General features: G+C 46.0%; 2 protein-coding genes across 8 annotated transcripts in view; both read left to right on the top strand.

Annotated features, from left to right (window-relative positions):
• The window catches only part of DEPDC5 (DEP domain containing 5, GATOR1 subcomplex subunit), a 46,551-nt gene extending 45,673 nt beyond the window's left edge, over window positions 1–878 (top strand). For all 7 annotated transcript variants that reach the window (XM_084297193.1, XM_084297196.1, XM_084297191.1 and 4 more), the window contains one exon: window positions 97–878. In XM_084297193.1, the coding sequence (XP_084153319.1) occupies window positions 97–392 (296 nt within the window). In that variant the 3' untranslated portion in view covers window positions 393–878. The remainder of the gene's footprint in view (window positions 1–96) is intronic.
• A 1,640-nt stretch (window positions 879–2,518) lies between these two features.
• On the top strand, window positions 2,519–13,992 carry ANHX (anomalous homeobox; the record flags this gene model as incomplete). Its single annotated transcript, XM_084297429.1, has 8 exons — window positions 2,519–2,767; window positions 3,071–3,195; window positions 3,443–3,566; window positions 4,904–5,090; window positions 6,024–6,156; window positions 6,422–6,720; window positions 11,022–11,109; window positions 12,801–13,992. 8 exons carry the CDS (start codon window positions 2,519–2,521, stop codon window positions 12,829–12,831), a joined length of 1,236 nt encoding a protein of 411 aa, XP_084153555.1. The 3' UTR covers window positions 12,832–13,992.
• Window positions 13,993–17,363: the final 3,371 nt, after the last annotated feature.

Genomic DNA, 17,363 nt, shown 5'->3' with positions numbered 1-17,363 from the left:
GAACTCAATCCATTTTCCTTTTCAGAATGTAGTATCAGCTACCAGTTATAGGGACTCAGGTCTGCTTAAGGCTAAAGTCCTGTCTGTTTCCTTCAGGGACGGTGTTTCTGCAGCTGCCATATTCAAAGCGGAAGTTTTCTTGTGGGCAGCAGCGACGCCGGCGCAACTCCACTAGCTCCACCAACCAGAACATGTTTTGTGAAGAGCGCATTGGCTACAACTGGGCCTACAACACCATGCTGACAAAAACGTGGCGGTCCAGTGCCACTGGGGACGAGAAATTTGCTGATCGGTTGCTGAAAGACTTTACAGATTTTTGCTGGAACAAAGACAGCCGGCTTGTGTTGTTCTGGACTGACTGCCTAGATAAGATGCACGCTAGTGCTCCGTGAAATAGGGTTGTATCTCTTAAGGAGACAGCTAGAAGCTTTACCTTGTGGCAAGGAAGTAGAGGGGGAGAATGACTGGAAAAGAGCCTCTCTGTTGGATTCATTTTGAGGCTCCAAGGGGACCTGATCAATATTGCTGTTGATATTCAACAGAATTTGATTAGGCCCTTGGAAAAAGAACCTGAGCTCTTGGCTTGCCAGTACCTATCACCTGACCTCAGCTTGGTATTAAGTAGCTGCTGTCTTTGATTGCCAAAACTTCCGTTAGAGCAGGGAGAGTGCAAATGGTTTTCAAGGGCAGTTAGATTCAGCACCGTGTGGTGGTAGCAGCTTGTCATCACTGGAAATGATGGGTGCTGTTTGCATCTGCCGTGCCTGACAGCAGCCTCTATCTTTCCCTTTTGAGGTGTACCTGGTTGTGTGAATATGTATGATAAAATGTGAAGAGATGCCTGTTAAGTTTCATACATGTAAATAAGTAAAAATACAGAAACCCAAGTGACCTGATGTTTTGTTGTAACTCTAGACAGCAGGAGAGAACTGGGGAGTAAAGGAGAACATCACCAAAAGGAAATACTGCTTCTTAAGTCCTGCATGATAATGAAATGCTCAGAGTCCGGTGGTGGGACTTCATCCTCTCCAGCGCAGGATGTAAAACGGTGTCACGCAGCAGGAGCAAGAAGCCAGTTACCAGCCTGCTAGGCTGGCATCGGAGCCAAAGGAGAATTCACAGGCAGCTGAGTGGAGGAAAAGGGGGGTTCAGATTTTTTTTTAAGATGTCTGTATGCAGCAAAATGCAGATGCCTGCACTCAAGTATGCAGTCTTTGCCTTTGCAAAGAAAGGTAGCATACATCCCGTGGAGCCAGATATTGAAATGTGAATTGGGGGTGGGTTTGGGACCTGTGGCTGGCAGCACGGTGCGTGGGTGGTGGTTGATTCCTGCTGCACAGTGGTTGCTGCTGCTGGCTGTGCTCCTGGCTGTGCTCACTGTAGCGGAGTCAGCAGAGGGCTGGCACATTCACACTGCTGTTCAGACCTGATTCAAGGAAAATCATGGCTGCTTCAGTTTTGGCTCATCTCACGGAATGACTCATCTGTTATTAGATGGGACCCACCTAGAAAAGATGGGTTTGAGTTGCATTCCTCTTTCAGTTCCTTTAAGTGTGTGAAAATTATCAGGGCACGTCTGAGCCCCATTAACATCTTAAAAATAAATAAATAAAAGGAAAAAGGAAAAAAGAGAAACCCTCCTGTAAACATATCTTGCTGCCCTCTATTCTACACCCGCTTCCCCATGAACACGTAGCTGTGCGGGCAGCCGTGGGCTTGTCAAAGTGAGTGCTGTGGGGGAGAGGGAGGTGGAGGGGGAGACCGTGCCTGGGGCCCTCGAGGTCAGCGGGGTCCCGGAGGCTCTCCCCGTCCCAGGTGAGCCTCCAGTTGCCTGCGGGGGGGAGGCTGGCGGCAGGGGAGGCTCCTCGGGCCCGGCCTGCAGGTAGGGGCCCCGGTGCCTTGCAGCGGGAGGCAGAGGCCGCCACTTGCTCCCCACCACCTCGGGAGGGCGCGGGGGTAGCCCTGCTCCTCGCCCTGCTCCTCGAGCTCGCAGGTACTTAACAGCTTTACCCCCCTGGCCCAGAGGATGGGGGCACGGGGGGGGCTTCGTGCCGGTCTCCTTTCCCTCAGGAAAACGGGGTGAAAGCAGCCTCGATGGTCGGAGTTAGGCTGTGCTTTGCTGCCTGGCCCTGTTTTGGAAAACACCCTGCTTTGTTTCCCTAGAATGGGTCCGGGCTTCAGCTGTAGCAGTTTGTGTTCCCCGTTCAGCAGCTTGGATGGGGGGAGCCGGATTTGAGAAGGGGGATCAGAGCAGGGACCTGGGGGCAGTGGAGAGCCAACAGCACCCCCAGCACCCCAGGGCCCCTGACAATAAGCAAGAGCTGAGCAGGCGCAGCCCAGAGTCTGGCTTCCTACAGCCCTCCTGTACTGGCGTCCGAGAGGGTTTTGTTGTTTTATTTCCGTTGTGTATTTTTTTTTTTTTAATGCAGACCATAGGAGCTAAAAATAAGAGATAATAGTTTTTATCTAACCACAGTTTTCTGCATTGCATAGAAAAGGTTTCCAGCAGGACGTCAGGATGAAGCGGTTCATGGCCATGTTAAGCAGGAACAAACACAAGGATCCCCCACCCACCAAGCTGCTGGATCTAGCGGGACAGCTTTGCCGGGACCTCCAGAGCTCATTCCCTAATCTGGAGAAGCTGGTTGGGGCCGTGATGAGATGCAAACAAAAGATGCATTTTCTCACTAACATCCATGTTGTCCGAGCTTGTGTGTTTGTTCACATCCGTAATGGGCAGCATGACACAGCCTGCAGGCTCCTGGAGGTAGGGATGTGTTCTTCCTAGCTTCATGGAAACAAAAAGCAGTGTCAGAAAAATAGGGTTTAGAACTGTTAGAATTGAACAGAGGTTCCCAATCTGCAGCGTGTGGAGCATTTTCAGCTGGTGTCCAGTAGTGGAAGGTGTTGCGTGTGGACGGGTTGATCTGAAACCCAGGGTAAGGCCTCTGCTACAGGCAGTTACTATTAAACAGTCGAGGGGAAGAAAGTAACTGGGTTGTAGTTTGTGAAAGCAGGATTTTGTTCTGACTACTGTGATAGAGGCTTGTAACATACCATTCCGATTTAGTGTTGCAGGGCAGAAGAGAAGGAGGAGCTGGTGCAACTTTGGCATGAGATTCACTACCATAGGGTTATGGAGAAACACCACAGAGATTTTCTGACACCACTGCAGAAATTTCGTTGCAGAAAGAGGTACCATGGCATAGGAGAAAGCAAAGTTTTTCTTCTCTGCTGTAATATTTATGTGCAGATAGTAGAGATTCAGAGGCTGCACATCTCAAAATGACTGCATCTGGGAGCTGGGTTTTTCCTGGGGTTTTGACCTCATGGGGCAATGTAAGAATATTTCCCTTGAATATGAATGAATCTTTTGGGGTCCTTCCTGGTCCTGTTTTCTCGTATGTACAGGAATCCTTATTTCCCTCTCTCTTGTGCACAGGAATCCTCCACCTATTTCCCTTTGTCCTGAGGGCTTGAAAAATCGAAACTATTCCAATGAAGTACGCCAGCAACTGTACAAATTTGCTGCAGAGGTGACAACAAATCCAAACAAGAAACAACGGGTAAGGATATGCTTCTTCCAGACAAGTGTCCTTGTCACAGAAAAACAGCATTCTGTGATCAGGGGTCTATGGCTGATTTCATTCTAGATCTGTTTTCAGAAGCCCAGTGGGGCTGGAATTCTCAATATTTGATCTTTCCCTAAAGGTTTACTTAAAAAAATTAGTAATAATAATAATAAAAATTAAAAATAGCAAATTAAGTTAATGCTAAGTAACTTTGCTTGCCTTGGACAAAAAAATTAGGGGATATAAGTTCTTTGCTGGGCTTTTTAGCAGGTCTAATCTTGTACTGACTGAACGTAGGCAGTGAAATATTGATCACTCAAAAGGGCTATATTATAGTGATATATAGTTCTGATTTGACTGGGTTGTAGCCTATACGCAATTGCATTTTGCTCACCAGAATGTATTTTGTACTGATTTATCACATTAAGCTCATAGAATTTGAAGACAGAAAAAAAAAAAAAGGCACTGTTAATGTATGCAGTTACCTACCTTATCTGAACAGGGACAGAGTTATAATTCAAGTGACCTGTGAATTTATTCAGTAACCCTTGTTTGTTACTGTTTTGCAATGTAAAAGCTTTAGTCTTTAATGTCTGCTCCTATGGTGCTCAATTATTCCAATACCCTTCTTACATGATGCAGGATGAGCTGGTGAATAGTTCTGCAATGTGAAGATGGTTTATTTCATACCCTTTTCACAAAGCAGCAACAACTTCCAAATTTTCATTAAAAAATATGAATATGAACTGGGAGCATAATGAGATTGACCTTCTAGGACTTAATAGTGCAGGTTATGATAACAACTTGTATGTTAATTTGCCAATACATTCTTCATTTATGTCATCTCATTATTTAACAAGTAGTTTAATACAGCACATTTTATTTCTGTGAATGTGTTGCAGATGTTTATGCTGCTCAGGGTTTGTGAAAACTACTTAATGTGGTAAATGCATTAATGTTTATGCCATTAGTGTCGTGCAAGTGATGTGAAGCTGTCATTCTGTAGAAAGAGCATACTTTGCTGAGGTTTTATGCAGTATGTTGCGTGTTTAAATATAGTAATATAAAATAACAGTAAATGGTTTCCTTTAACAAACAGATTGTCTAGGGGAACAGGGTGAAATCTGTTTTCCAGCAACTCTTTTGAGTTTATAAATCAGCCTCCTTAATGGCATCCACATAGACTTATTGGAGACCTAGAGAACAAATGTCTCCAGTGGGTTTGAAAGCTCTTTTGTCTGGCTGTCTTTGGAACTGAAGGGAAAGGTCTCGTTATTTGGATGTGGTTTGTTCCTTTTTTTCTTGATTCCCCCCTACACCTGGGTTTGCAGGAGGGATTAGCTCAGGACATGAACCTGCAGCCAGCTCAGGTCTATAACTGGTTTGCAAATTATCGACGACGTCAAAAATCCCGCATCTGTCGTGAGGAAAAGCTTAACTACTTGTGCCCTGAGGGGACCTTGATGCACCATGCAAAGGATCAGCAGAGTAGAGGATCCTACACTCCACAAACTGCAGGTTTGTCTCTTCTTAATGGGCTTGGGATGTGGCCCAGAAAGCTGAAAAACAATTTTTAACTTCTTCAGGAAGAGAAGGATATTCCTTCTGCAGAAGCAGCATCTATATACTGAGGTATCAAGTGGCCACCGGAGAACTCTGCTTCAGTGGAGTGCCTCATCTCTTGGCTTGAGGCTGTCACTCTGTAGGAGGAGCGAGCTTTGACAAGGCTTGCGCGAGGGCAGGTGAAAAGATATGCCATTCTCAGAAGGGGCAGCAAATGAAAGCAAATACATGTCAGGCAGTAGGTTTTAGCTCTCAGCCTCTGGGATCAGGACTTGAATTTGCAGATTGATCTGGGACCAAAATGATTGCACTCTGTGTATCGGTCACATTGTTGTTTTAGTGACTGACTAGCAATAATTCACAACTTGCTGTTTTGTCTTTGATCTCAGTGATCACTACTGTTAGCAGCATTTACTATTGTCTATTGAAGAGGATGAAAGAGATGCTAGTGTGTTCATGTAATGATGTTGACACCTGCTTTTTTCTACATATAGCAGGGATCCAGTGCATCACAGCTGCAACACCTTGCCTTCTGCCTGCCTGGCCATTTTCACATTGTTTCTGTCTGTCTTGTAGCCTTCCCAATGCTGGATTGGATGCAGAGTGCCTTTCAAAGCCAACAAATACCAGTGGCTTAAAGGAACACAATAATAGCTCATAAACTTTTTCCCAGAACATGAAGGGGATTATTACAATACAAATAGGTCACTCTGAGCTGCAGTCCACTCCTGTAAAACCCAGTATTTCTGTGCCCCTTCACAAAAGTTTGACCAAACTTCAGTCATAGGGAAAAAGAGGGCCTTGCTGCATTTTGCAAATTAGACTTATTTAATTGCTTTTTGGAGTAACTGTTAGCGTTCCTTTGCCTGCCTGGCTTGTGTTTTTCAGGTGGATCTTATGTAGGCATTGGCTCTGAGCAGACAGAGATAAACGTCATGCCCTGTGACCCAGGGTGGGAGCAGGCAGCTACAGGCATGGATAAGTCTCCAGAAGGAATGTACTTAAAGATGCTGGAATCCAGGTGATGTATGAAAAAGTCTTTACAATAACAGTTCAGAGATGAAGCATCCCTTAAACTTTGTCATGGAACTGACTTCCATTTCAGTTCTCAGGGGACATTATTTAGGGAGTCTTGATGGGAATGGTCCATGCACAGTTTCAGGCAGGTGGAGCATCTCGTAGTTAATCTCCCACCTGCCAAGGGCAGGAGTCAAAGGTTGAGCTGGGGTGTCTCCACTCTTTGAAAAGCAAAATGTATGGCTAATGTGTTTCCTCCATTACTACAGCTTTATTCAGAGCAGTGCACTGTGTGAACCAAGGACAAGCAAGGCATTGACGACTCACATCACTGAACAACCTGTAGCTTTTTTCAGTGAGGCTGTGCTGGAACCAGGAACCTGCTTTAACTCTGCCGTCTTTCAGCCCAGAGAAGCAGCAAGCAGTATTGACGCTGGCCCCCAGCTGGATAACTTTGTGGTGTGCTCTTGTGGGTCCCTTATCTTCCCAGGTGAACATCTGGCCATGTGGCAGGCCCCTTCCAGCACCACAGGAGTCTCCAGCTCCATGTGGACCCCAAATGTAGAAGGTTAGTAAAAATTAACCCAGATTATGGCCCTTAAGAGTTTTTTCAGGCTTCTCTTCCCTTTGCTGGAAACATGCTTGTTCAATTACATGGCTTTCCCACATCATGACAAATGGCAGGAGGGCGTATCTTCAACTCCCATAATAGCATAGGAAACCTGTTGATTTAAGGTGCTGAACCAGACATTCTTGCCTACTATCTTGCTAAGACTGTAACTCCTTCTTTAGATAGTGCTTTTCCAGCAAGGTGGACTCCTTTTAGCTTTTCCGTTGGAAGGGTCCCTTCAGGTGCTGTCTGCTCACCTTGTCAGTTCGCAGGCTTCTGGGTTTTTAAACCCCTGACAATTCTTCAGAGGCAAGTGCTGATTGCCTGAGCAGATGCTGGAAGCATGGTGCTCATCTTCAGCAACACTTTCTCACTTGCCTTTCTTCTTCCTGCTTTTCTCTCTCCCTCTCTGTTTCCTTCCTATCCTGTCTTGTTCAGCATTCCCACCATCTCTTTTCTTGTCCCTGTTCTTCAGAATGGCCTTGATACGATACGTAACGTGCTTTTGCTATAGGTCTACAGTGTGGAAGGTGCTGTGACTGCTATTCGCACAACCTCTGGTGAATGCACAGCAAAGAGGGGGGGACTAGCTGGGTCAGAGGTTGAGGTCATGTTATCTGTAATTGTCTTTAATACGAACATTTATTTCAGCAGGTGTAAGAGCTCCCTTAAGCAGAATCCCTCAAGGTGGTTTTATTGAGGCCAGTTCAGGAAGAATCATTCGGCAGTCAGATTTAGAGGTTGAAAGCTTCACCCTTAGAGAAGGACAGCTAGGGACCCTGGAGGCTATTCTTCCCCACAGGTAAAGGAGTGGAAAGCACAGGGCTTCTCAAAGGCAGGACTAACAATGATGTTGTGAATCTAGCCTTGTCCTGATTCCCCTATTAAAGAGGGCTGCAGAAAGTGTGGTAATGCATCTCATTCCAGGGGCCTGACTCTCTGCTTGTCCTCATCAGATTCTAAAGATATTTTTATCTGTGTGCTGGAAATGGGAAATGCTGCATAAATGTGTGTGTGTTTTACAGCGTGGTTAGTACAAAGGAGATTCAGGGCCAGCATCACAAACCCCTATCTTTAAAGCAGGTTTGGCATTTAAGCCATTTGCCTGTTTTTCTTTTTGGCAGAAAATCATAACTTATACTGATCTCTGTGAGAGCTGACCCTGCAGGCTGGGTTGGTAGGGCCTGTACTTAATCCTAAAATAGTTTTTTGTAGCTTCATAACCTCATGACAAGATTATTCCGTAGTGCAAGCTTTCCGAATTGGAAGACAGAAAGACAGGCACTGTTCTGCCTTTTTGTTTTCCACCTGTACCGAATGTTTCAGACAGCAGGTTTTCTCTGGGACTTGAGATAAATTCACAGAACGCAAAACAACAAAAATCCGTGCCATCTTCCATGTGTTACACAACTTCCATAATGTTACATAAAAATAAACACTGCAAAACAGACATTATAAAGTTCATTTAATCTGCTGATCTGCAAGACAGATCAGGAGTAGTAGTACCATTTTGTAACCCTTCTGCTTGACCCTGTCCAGCATTTGTGTTAGCATGACCCTGTCAATAATGTGTCAAAGAGGTAGGCAGAAGAAGCAGTTTTATTCCAGCTTTGCAGATGAGGAAGCAGAGGCAGGGAGAGGCTTTGTGGCTTGTCAAAGCAACAAGGGAAGGCAGTGATTCACTGGAGATAGAGATCAGTAGATTTTTTTTGCCTCCCAGTTAGTTCCCTGCTATAAACATTTCTGCCTTTTACCTCTGTTTCCCAGTTGGCTTGGTGCCTACAGTTGTTCACATTCATGTCAGACTCCCTCCTCAGAATTGCTGGGGTGAACCCAGGTCTAGGTATTGTGAGCCCACCTCAGCCTGTGTTTTGGGATTTGCAGTTTTAAACTGTGGCTAAGGATTATGAAAGATGAGTGAGGAATTGCTGGCAATATTTTGGCTGGATGTAAAATTGCATGTTCTGACTCTAGAGTGAGCTCATGTTTATTTTTAAAGTATGTTCCACCACTAGAAGAAATCTATGGTGAATGTCTCCTTGTTGGGTATGTCAGTTGTGCCAGGAATCCATAACACCCTTTATCATATTCCTGGCAGGGGCAGGACTTGCTGCTTCATCAACACCTTCTGGTGAGGATACAGTTATTTGAACTTTGTAGACCCTACTTAGTTTAGTGGCCTGGTCCATCTCCCCTCAGAACCTTGAACTCCCCAAAATACCATGCATGCTATGGACCTTAAATCTTTTCAGGAGTGAGTAAGGCTTAGGCTGCAATCTCACCCGTGCCTTTTTGCAATTTCTCTCTAGAGAGCCAGCAGACCTTGGGTGGGAAGTCTTGGGTGAGATCACTGTGCAGTGATGGGCAATGAGTGAGGATCACCTCTGTTATCAGGCAGTGCCCTCTAACAGGCTTACTGGATTAAAGAGGAGTATTGTGTCACCCGAGTCATCTTTAGCAGCAATGTTGCAATGAGCATCACTCATCTGGGGACTTAAGAAGGAGTCAACAGCTTAATCTGTGAGGCAGATGAGTGGTATTATCCTAGAAAGACAGGGCAGTGAAACTATCCATGCTTTGGTGATAAAAGTAAAGCTGAGAGAAGGAAATTATTTATCCAGGGTTACCCATCTGGAGTGGACTTCTGCTGTGATAGTCGCTTCCTGTATCAGTCTGCTTTGTAGGTGCCAGGGTGGAGCTGCAAGTCAGCCAAAGGAACCTTGATCTGCATGTCTCGTTTTAAAGGTGCTCACCTGGAAAGGACTTGCCTTGAAAGCTTATTAGACCAATTTTGGTTTATTTCTTTTATGGGCTTTTTCCAGTTGGTCCTACGCACTTGGGCTGTATCCAAACCTCTCACGCTCCGCAGGGCTGTGAGGTGGGAGTGTGAGGGGGAGCCAGGCTGGGAGCTGACTGTCTCCATCTGCTCCTGCTGCCTGACAGGAGGGTGTGATCCAGCTAGTGAACTGGAGGGCCCTGTGGGGCACCAAACAGATGCTCGCCTCTACAGATAGTGTTGTTTTATCCTCTTCATTCTTCTGGTTGGGACAGGTGGAATGTAGCCTGGCTAATGGTTCGTGCAGAATATGGCTCTCCTGTGCCTCACATTTCAAGCAGAAAAGCACACTGAACTCTATAGAGCAAGACAGACTGCGTTTATGAGCCATCTTATTGATTTAGAAAATACCAGTGCTGGGATGTTTGTTGCAGCTTACCAATTCTTCCTGTGCTTTGCAATGCCAGCTCAGTACAGTAGGAATCTCCTGCCATTAGGCTTGCGCCCCAGATAACCCCATGCGCATGACACTGGCAGGCAGCAAGTTTCAAATGTGCAAAAGGAGGCTACTTTTTGGCATGTTGCTTAATTAAATCACAGAATTTGTTGCTAAGGGTGTTGTGCATGTCAAAGTGTAAGTGGGCAATGATAAAGGATGAGAGGAATTTGTGGGGGTAGGGGCTGAGTCTGTTTGTCATTAGTAAATGTAATTGCATGAATGCAGCCTCCAGCAGAGGAATCCCGAGACTGATTGCTGAAACCTGGAGGGGATCCCAAGGAAGGGCAACTTGACAAGAAACAGCCCTGTTCCTTGTACTTTTTTCCCAAGTTCTATTAGTTGATTCCTTTGGTTTGGGCTTGTATGGCTGTTCATACCCTGGAGTATTCCTGGCAGTGGTATGGGCAGTGTTGTTGGAGTACAGATATGGAGTTGGTGACGAAGGGCATCCCATCATCGAGTACCCAGTGTCTCCTACTTGGCGCAGTGCCTGCAGACTCTTTTCAGACGTTGGCAGAGCCCCTGGGGATGTGTGGATGGGGAAGCCATGTCCCCAGACTGTCGGCTGATGGCCTTGAAAAGCTATAGTAGAATTACAGCTAATGTTGTGGCTATGTCTAAAGCTACCTTTGGATGTTTTGACTCTGAGGACCTCTGTGTTTTTAAAATATGTTCCAGGAGAAAGACATTTTGGTAGACATCTCTCTGTTTATGCAGAGTGTTCTAGGGGCATAAGGCAAGTTGCAAATGGAGATGTCAGTCCTGTATACTGCTCCTGGTCAGGCTAGTCCTCCCATTGCACCATCTGTTTTTTCAGTCTGTGACAATCTGAAGAAATGACACAGGTTTGTAGTCAACAGAACTCATTATCTTTTCAATGAATAGTCTTGTCAGCAGCCCCTCTCATCCTGCTGCCAGACTGCAGTAAGTGGTAAGTAGGGCATAAATACAAACGCATTTGTAAATCATCTTTTTTTCTTCCAGTTCCCATCAGACTGTGGCTGGCAAGCCTCAGTGCCCACCTGTTTCTGCACCCTGCATGGAAGAAAGCCAAGCCATGGGACAAGGCCAGGTAAGAGAACGCACCTACGTTCAGAGAAGGGAGCTCAGCCACACACACCTTCCTGCTGTAGCATTCTCGCAGGAGATGTGAAATCTCACATCATATATTGTATGAAACGTACATGATCTAAGCATATCTTTGGAATCAGTAAGCTTGGCATTCTCTGAGTACCATCCAGCAGATGCTGGGATGCTAGGAGAAGAGGGTTTTTTTTTTGCTTTTGCCACTTGAATTGCTTATCAGACCTTGATTTGTACTAAACACGTCATTGCAGTGATGGCCAAATCAACCTTTGTAGATCCAAAGTATCATTTAAATTCTGAGCAACGGAGGGTTCACCTAGCACTGTGAATTCAAACTATGCCTTCTTTTGGTGCTTTTAAGGCAGCAGAGAATAGAAACTAGAATTGTTCTGCTTTCAAGGGAATGGGAGCACATCTATGAATTAACTGTTACTCAAGAAAGCCCTATCTAAACTGTAGCTTAAGCTATTCGTATAGTTTATTTTTTGGCTTCAAATCTATTGGTCTACCAATGAGTTAGCATCCATTTCTGTTTCTCCTGCAATGTCAGCTGCTGGAGAAAACCTTTTTGAAAGAGATTTTGAAAAGCAGGAGACCATCTCTTCTGGCCTCATTATGGGAAGCGGCTGCAGCTCTCAGGGCAGTAACAGAACCTCTTTTGAGCCTTTGAAAGCATCAATATAAAGATCCATATCTTGGAAAGTGGCCTTTTTACCAGCCATAATGGGAGCCAGATGAGTAGGAAAGCTTTGGGCATTAATAATGAATGAGCCTTTTCTAAGATTTCCGGAGTATGCAGTCTCTGTAGCTAGTGTTTTCCTCTTGCTATTTTGGATTTAGGCACTGATTTTGTGATTGCATAGAAACATGACACTAGGTGTAATATGGTATGGGAAACAAGATACCATGTGATGCCTGCAGATGTCAGAAGGCAACATCTTCAAACCTTTGTAATAGTTATTCAGTTCAGGAATTCAGAAGAGCAATTTTTTTTTTTTTGCAAATTTTAATGTGTGCTGTAGGAAAAGGAGGAGCTTGAATGGGTAAATGTTTTTATGGCATTCCACAGGCTTCCTGGATGCTCTGTTTCTTACAGGATCACCCAAGGATGCATTCCCTGGGCTTGTTGCAGGGATATACAACATGTGGTTTCCATGTCTGAACCACAGCTGTGCAAATGTACGCTCCCTGTGCCACACATGACTTTCAATTTGTTCTTTGTGGGTCATATATTCCATCAAAATTAAAAGGACAGTAAAACAAAACAACTACAAAAACCAGTTAACAGATTTTGGAGATGTTCCTTTCCCTTCTTGAATAGAACTCCCTTGTCCAGGTGATCATTCCCTTCTTAATTAGTTCATCCTGTTTTTGCCCTCCATTGTTTACTTGCTTTTATAGAAACCAATGTCTTGGGCAGAAGGAAGGCAGTTGCTTTTCTCTGAATTACGAAGGGTCGAATTGCACAGATTGTGCTCGCCATTTTTACACCCATGTCCTGTGCAGATGGATTACTCCGCCTCACTTCACGCACACAGCCTTCACTACTGACATTCCTTCCCCTCTCACAGTCTTGCGCCACTGTACATCTGCCCTAAAGAGCAATTCCACAGTGAGCAACTGCATCGTTAAAGTTCGTATGTGGTGAAGCTTTCATTCCTCTGCCGTGTCTTTCAGGTGCTGGAGGATCCAGTTGGTGACCCATTAGCCGATGATACGTTCTGGGCAGCACAGCTGCTCTTTGAATTCTCAGCTGGGGGACAAATGTGACCTGTCTACAGCGATGCTCAATGTGGTCTGCACTTCTCCAGGAAACACCCTATTCTTTCCTGTTTTTCTCTCATTAGTTTTTTAAAATGAATGAAGAGTTTGACATGGAGTTGAGGAACAGAAGGAATGAGGTAGATGGATGAAGGCCTTTTCTAATAGTTATGCAGTTGGTTTTAGTTTTATGAAGAATTTTGCAAAGAATATAAGAAACCAAAGGTACATTGTGGATTGTAGGTTTTCACTAGAGCAGTCTGAATTTGCTCTGTGAACGTTAAAATATCAAGTCACTGATTCTGTGTTAGTTGCATAGTTCTACCTATAGCACTGGTCAGATAAGAGTCCTTCATTACACCATGCAGGCATATGAAACTCTACTCAGAAGGAATAAAATCTTAGTTACATTGCCTAACAGTTGGATATTGGATACGAGATAAAGGTTATCTCAGGCATGGAAAATAAGGACTCAGCTAAGTGCTGGTAAAGCACTGCTGTTACTCATCTCTGCACTTCTGTTGTGCTGCTGGGCATCACTTTGAAATGTTCCATGCTCTATAGTGCTGTAGGAGACACAGACTGGAGCATGGCAGAAATTACAGTGCTAGAGTTGCTGTTCTTGCAGGACTGGAAGGGGGGCATACAAGTGCATTGGTAGCTAACGCTGCCTGCATCTGATTGCCTGCAAAAGGCGGATAAATGGTGGGAGCCTCTTGATCCGTTTCAGTTCCCAGATCTGGATGGGCTGAAATTGCACAGGCAATTGTGTCACCCTTCAGGTGGTCTGCGGCAGTGTGACGCTCAGCAGCAGCAGGTGAGCGCATCCTATTCGCCCTGCAACGCAGTGTGAGCTGCACGAGGTGTCTTTGAGCAGGGGCTAAAGCTGTATTTGGCTGAAGGCTACTTACTCCACAGGGGTAGGCAGTTCCAAGTGTGACCCACCTGGAGAATGTGCACAATTCTGTGCTTTTTGCCCAGTGCTTTTCCGTGTTTAACCCAGCCTGAAGGCCTCCTGTCGCACTCACTGCCTTGTGCTGCTCACAGATCAGGAGCCCTGTTCCTTTTCTTTCACTTTCAGACTAAGAAGTAGAATTGTGTATGAATAGCAAAGCAGGCTTTTGATGCAGGTTTAGAATTTCTGCTGTAAGTCATCAGGCAGTCTTTTTGGTACTTTCTGTAACTATTACTGGTATTTTTTAAATAGCAAGGTATTGTGAAAGGGGTAATCTTTGTCAAATCTACTGCTCTGAGATGAACAAAGTAGATGCCTCCAGAACCGTTTGTAATAGTTGTCAAATAAAGGTTATGAATGACTCTTTCTCAAGGGTTCATCTTCAAGGTAAGAGTATGAGGTGATTATTCACACACGGTATTTCTTAAACCCCCCAGCACTTGGGCTGTGACCCTGATATTCCAGAGCTCCTTTCTCTGGATCTGGCTTTAAATGCCCTTTTCCTGGTGGATGCTTGTGCTCAGAACACTGGTGAGGGGAATGCTTATGTGTACGTTCACACTTTTGTCTCCTTAAACAATGGGGCTTTGCGCGAGCCGGGGCTGGCACGCGGGGCGGAAAGGCTGGGCGACCTCAACCTGTGAGGGCTGTGCTGTCCCTGCCCTGCCAGCCTCGCTGGGCTGCCTCCATTTTAACGCTCTGTCCCTCGCCACCCTTCCCCTGCCCTGCAGCAGGGCCTCCCGGCTCCGCCGCCGCTCCCCGGCCGCTTGCGCCAAGCCGGGGCTCGCTGAGGCGCCCTGAGCCCGCCGCGCTGCTCCCGCCGCCATGGCGGCCGCGGGCCGGCTTCCCGCTTCCTCCCCATTGGCCGCCCTGCCCGTCGCGCCCGTAGCAACAGCGACAAATTTATCTCCCCGCCTCCTGATTGGCTGCCGCCTCCCGCCGAGCCATAGCAACAGCGGAGCGGGCGCGCGGCGACCGTTGGCGGACGGGGCGGGGCAGGGGGGGGCAGTGAGCAGGGCTGACCCGGCTGAAGGGACGGCGGGGGCGAGGCCGGGGCTGCTGAGGGGAGGCCGGAGGTGCTGGCGCCATCCCAGCCCCGCCGAGTAAAATCCGTCCCCTAGGGCTTGGCGCTGCGGTGGGCGATAGTTGCGGCTTCTCTGCTTGCCTGTGGTTGAAAGAGTAAGGCGCGGCCGTGCGCCAAGCAGCGAGGTGTGCCGAGGGAGCCCCCGTGAGCAGCCCTCACACGGGATCCTGACAGACTTTTGTGTGAGGTGCCGCATAAGGTACTTTGTTTCTCCCCGTTAATGACAGGGCACGTCACTGCCGTTATTATGACTGAGCTAGTCATTCGTGTATGAGAATACATGCGGATGAAAGCCTGTGTTTTATGCTTCCCTGCTGTTGAAGATTGATACATTGAAGTACAGGAGCGATGCTACTACGTATTTGAAAGCAAATTAAAATACATCTCCTTTTGAGACGTATTTTCATTTGCTTTCAAATACGTAGTGCTGTTGCCTGTCAGGAAGATGATGCAGATTAGATGAACACTTCTCCACCTGTGCAGAAACTTCAGACACCTGTCACAATTTAGTAGTTCGTTTTCTAAAGAAACAGCCCATGCTAGGGAATGCAGATGTTTTGGGTTTGGAGATAACTGACCTTTGTTTTACTGCCTTACCAATACCTCTGTCCTTAGGCCTTAGTTTCTAAATAGTTCAAGACCACAGGCGTTTTGACTGTTTAGTTTTAAAGAGGTGTCACTTTAGCACCATTCCGAAGAAGTGCTAGAACAAGTATCCTCACCAAGCTTACCTCTGAGCCAGGCTTTGCAGCTGAAACAGAATAACAGCTTTTTCTCATACTTCATTTAATGAGTTTCATTTCCAGATTTGGCACTGTTGCTCTCTGGAGGACAATTGAATTTTCTAGGTCATTTCCCAGATGAAATAACTTATTACTTCTTTGTAAACTTATATTAGATGAGTCAAAGTTTGATATGTGAAATCCAGCAAATTAAAAGTATTTCTTTAAGAGATGTAAAGCCGAGTGGATGAAGTACGGTGTATTCTAGCCCACCAACATCTTTGCCACATACCACCTGGGTATAGAATCTGCACATAACACTTTTGAGGAGTTAGCTGCGTTTGGATGAGAATTTGCCACCTGTACCTGCAGGCGATCTCACAGAATCTGACCAAGCAGAGTTACAGGCAGCTGAGCAGAGTTCAGAGGTAGGCTGCTGCTTCCCTGCCCGTCAGCAAGCACAGGCTGGCTGTATAGCCTTGTGGCAGAGGAATCTGCTGAGCACTGGTGCCACTTAGCATCTGGCCTCCTCTGCCTCTGGGGCTGGGTGGAGTTGATCCTTTGAGGGACAGCAGGGTTCTTCACATTGTATTTACACTGTGCCATCATTTGAATTGTTTGGTTTGTGTATTACCTTGCTCTTATTTCCTAGTTGTGATCTGTATCCCCATCATGATCCAGATTGCCTATTCTGCCATATGTAGCAAGCTCTGGATGTGTTTATGTTGTTCTTCTGTGGAGCTGTAATTAGAAGTATTCTGAGCATGTGACTGACCTTCCCTGAACTGAATGTGCTGTACCTGCTGTTGTCATTCCTCCTCCTCCTCAACATGGCATGCCCTAGCAAAGAAAGGAGCTTGCCCTAGATAGAAAAAGCAAAGATATTTTTAATTTCAAAATTCATAAAAGGGCCCAAAGAACAGTGCTCACATGAGCTAATTGGTCACAGAAGGGGGATGGAGATCTGGGAGCATTTTCAGAAGTTCTGTTAATCAGCTGCCTCAGAGGTGAGGACACCGTCCCAGCGGGCAGCTTTCCTCTTGGCACTTTGGTGGATGGGCCCTAAGCCTGGTGAGGTCAGACTGAGCTGATGCCTGTCAGCAGTTCTGAGCTACAAGTGTGGTATAGAAGTGGCAGCACAGAGGACCTGCATGGCAGCTGCCTGTGAATGACTTCTCTGAACTAATCCACTACAGTGCTAATGAGGATTAATGACATGAGCAGTAGTTTTCCCCGTTCTCATCCCCCTTGACAGCCCCTGCCTGCTCTCATAGTTACTGAATGGGCTCATCTGAGGCCCACAAATGCCAGGAGAGACAACTCCAAGGCCAGTAATTTCAGGAACTCTCTTCCGGGTGCCTGGCTCAACTTGCTTAGGGCCTCGTTTTCAGACAAAGTGAGCAATTATGCAGAGGCTCAAGTAGGGCACCCAGAATAAGAGGCCACTTTTGCAAATGTTGGCAAAGGCATTATGTTTTATCTCTGCACTTCATTAGTCTTATCCCCAAAGTCTTTCGTGTTATGTTCTGCAGTGAAAGGTCATTGTTTCAGATCAATCATTTTCAGTAGGATTTAATCCATTTTTATGTCAAGATAATCCACTTTGGTAAAGTTTGAAGTAGAGTAAAAATTCATTTATCAAGGAAGATCTGGGCTTATTTTTGAAATGGGTTTACTGATGCTGAATCTTTGAATTGCGTATGATGAGGTCTTGGGGG

The sequence above is a fragment of the Netta rufina genome, assembly GCF_964035555.1.
Source record: "Netta rufina genome assembly, chromosome: 17".
Classification (NCBI taxonomy): Eukaryota; Metazoa; Chordata; class Aves; order Anseriformes; family Anatidae; genus Netta; species Netta rufina.
This window is presented reverse-complemented; position numbering and strand designations above follow the sequence as displayed.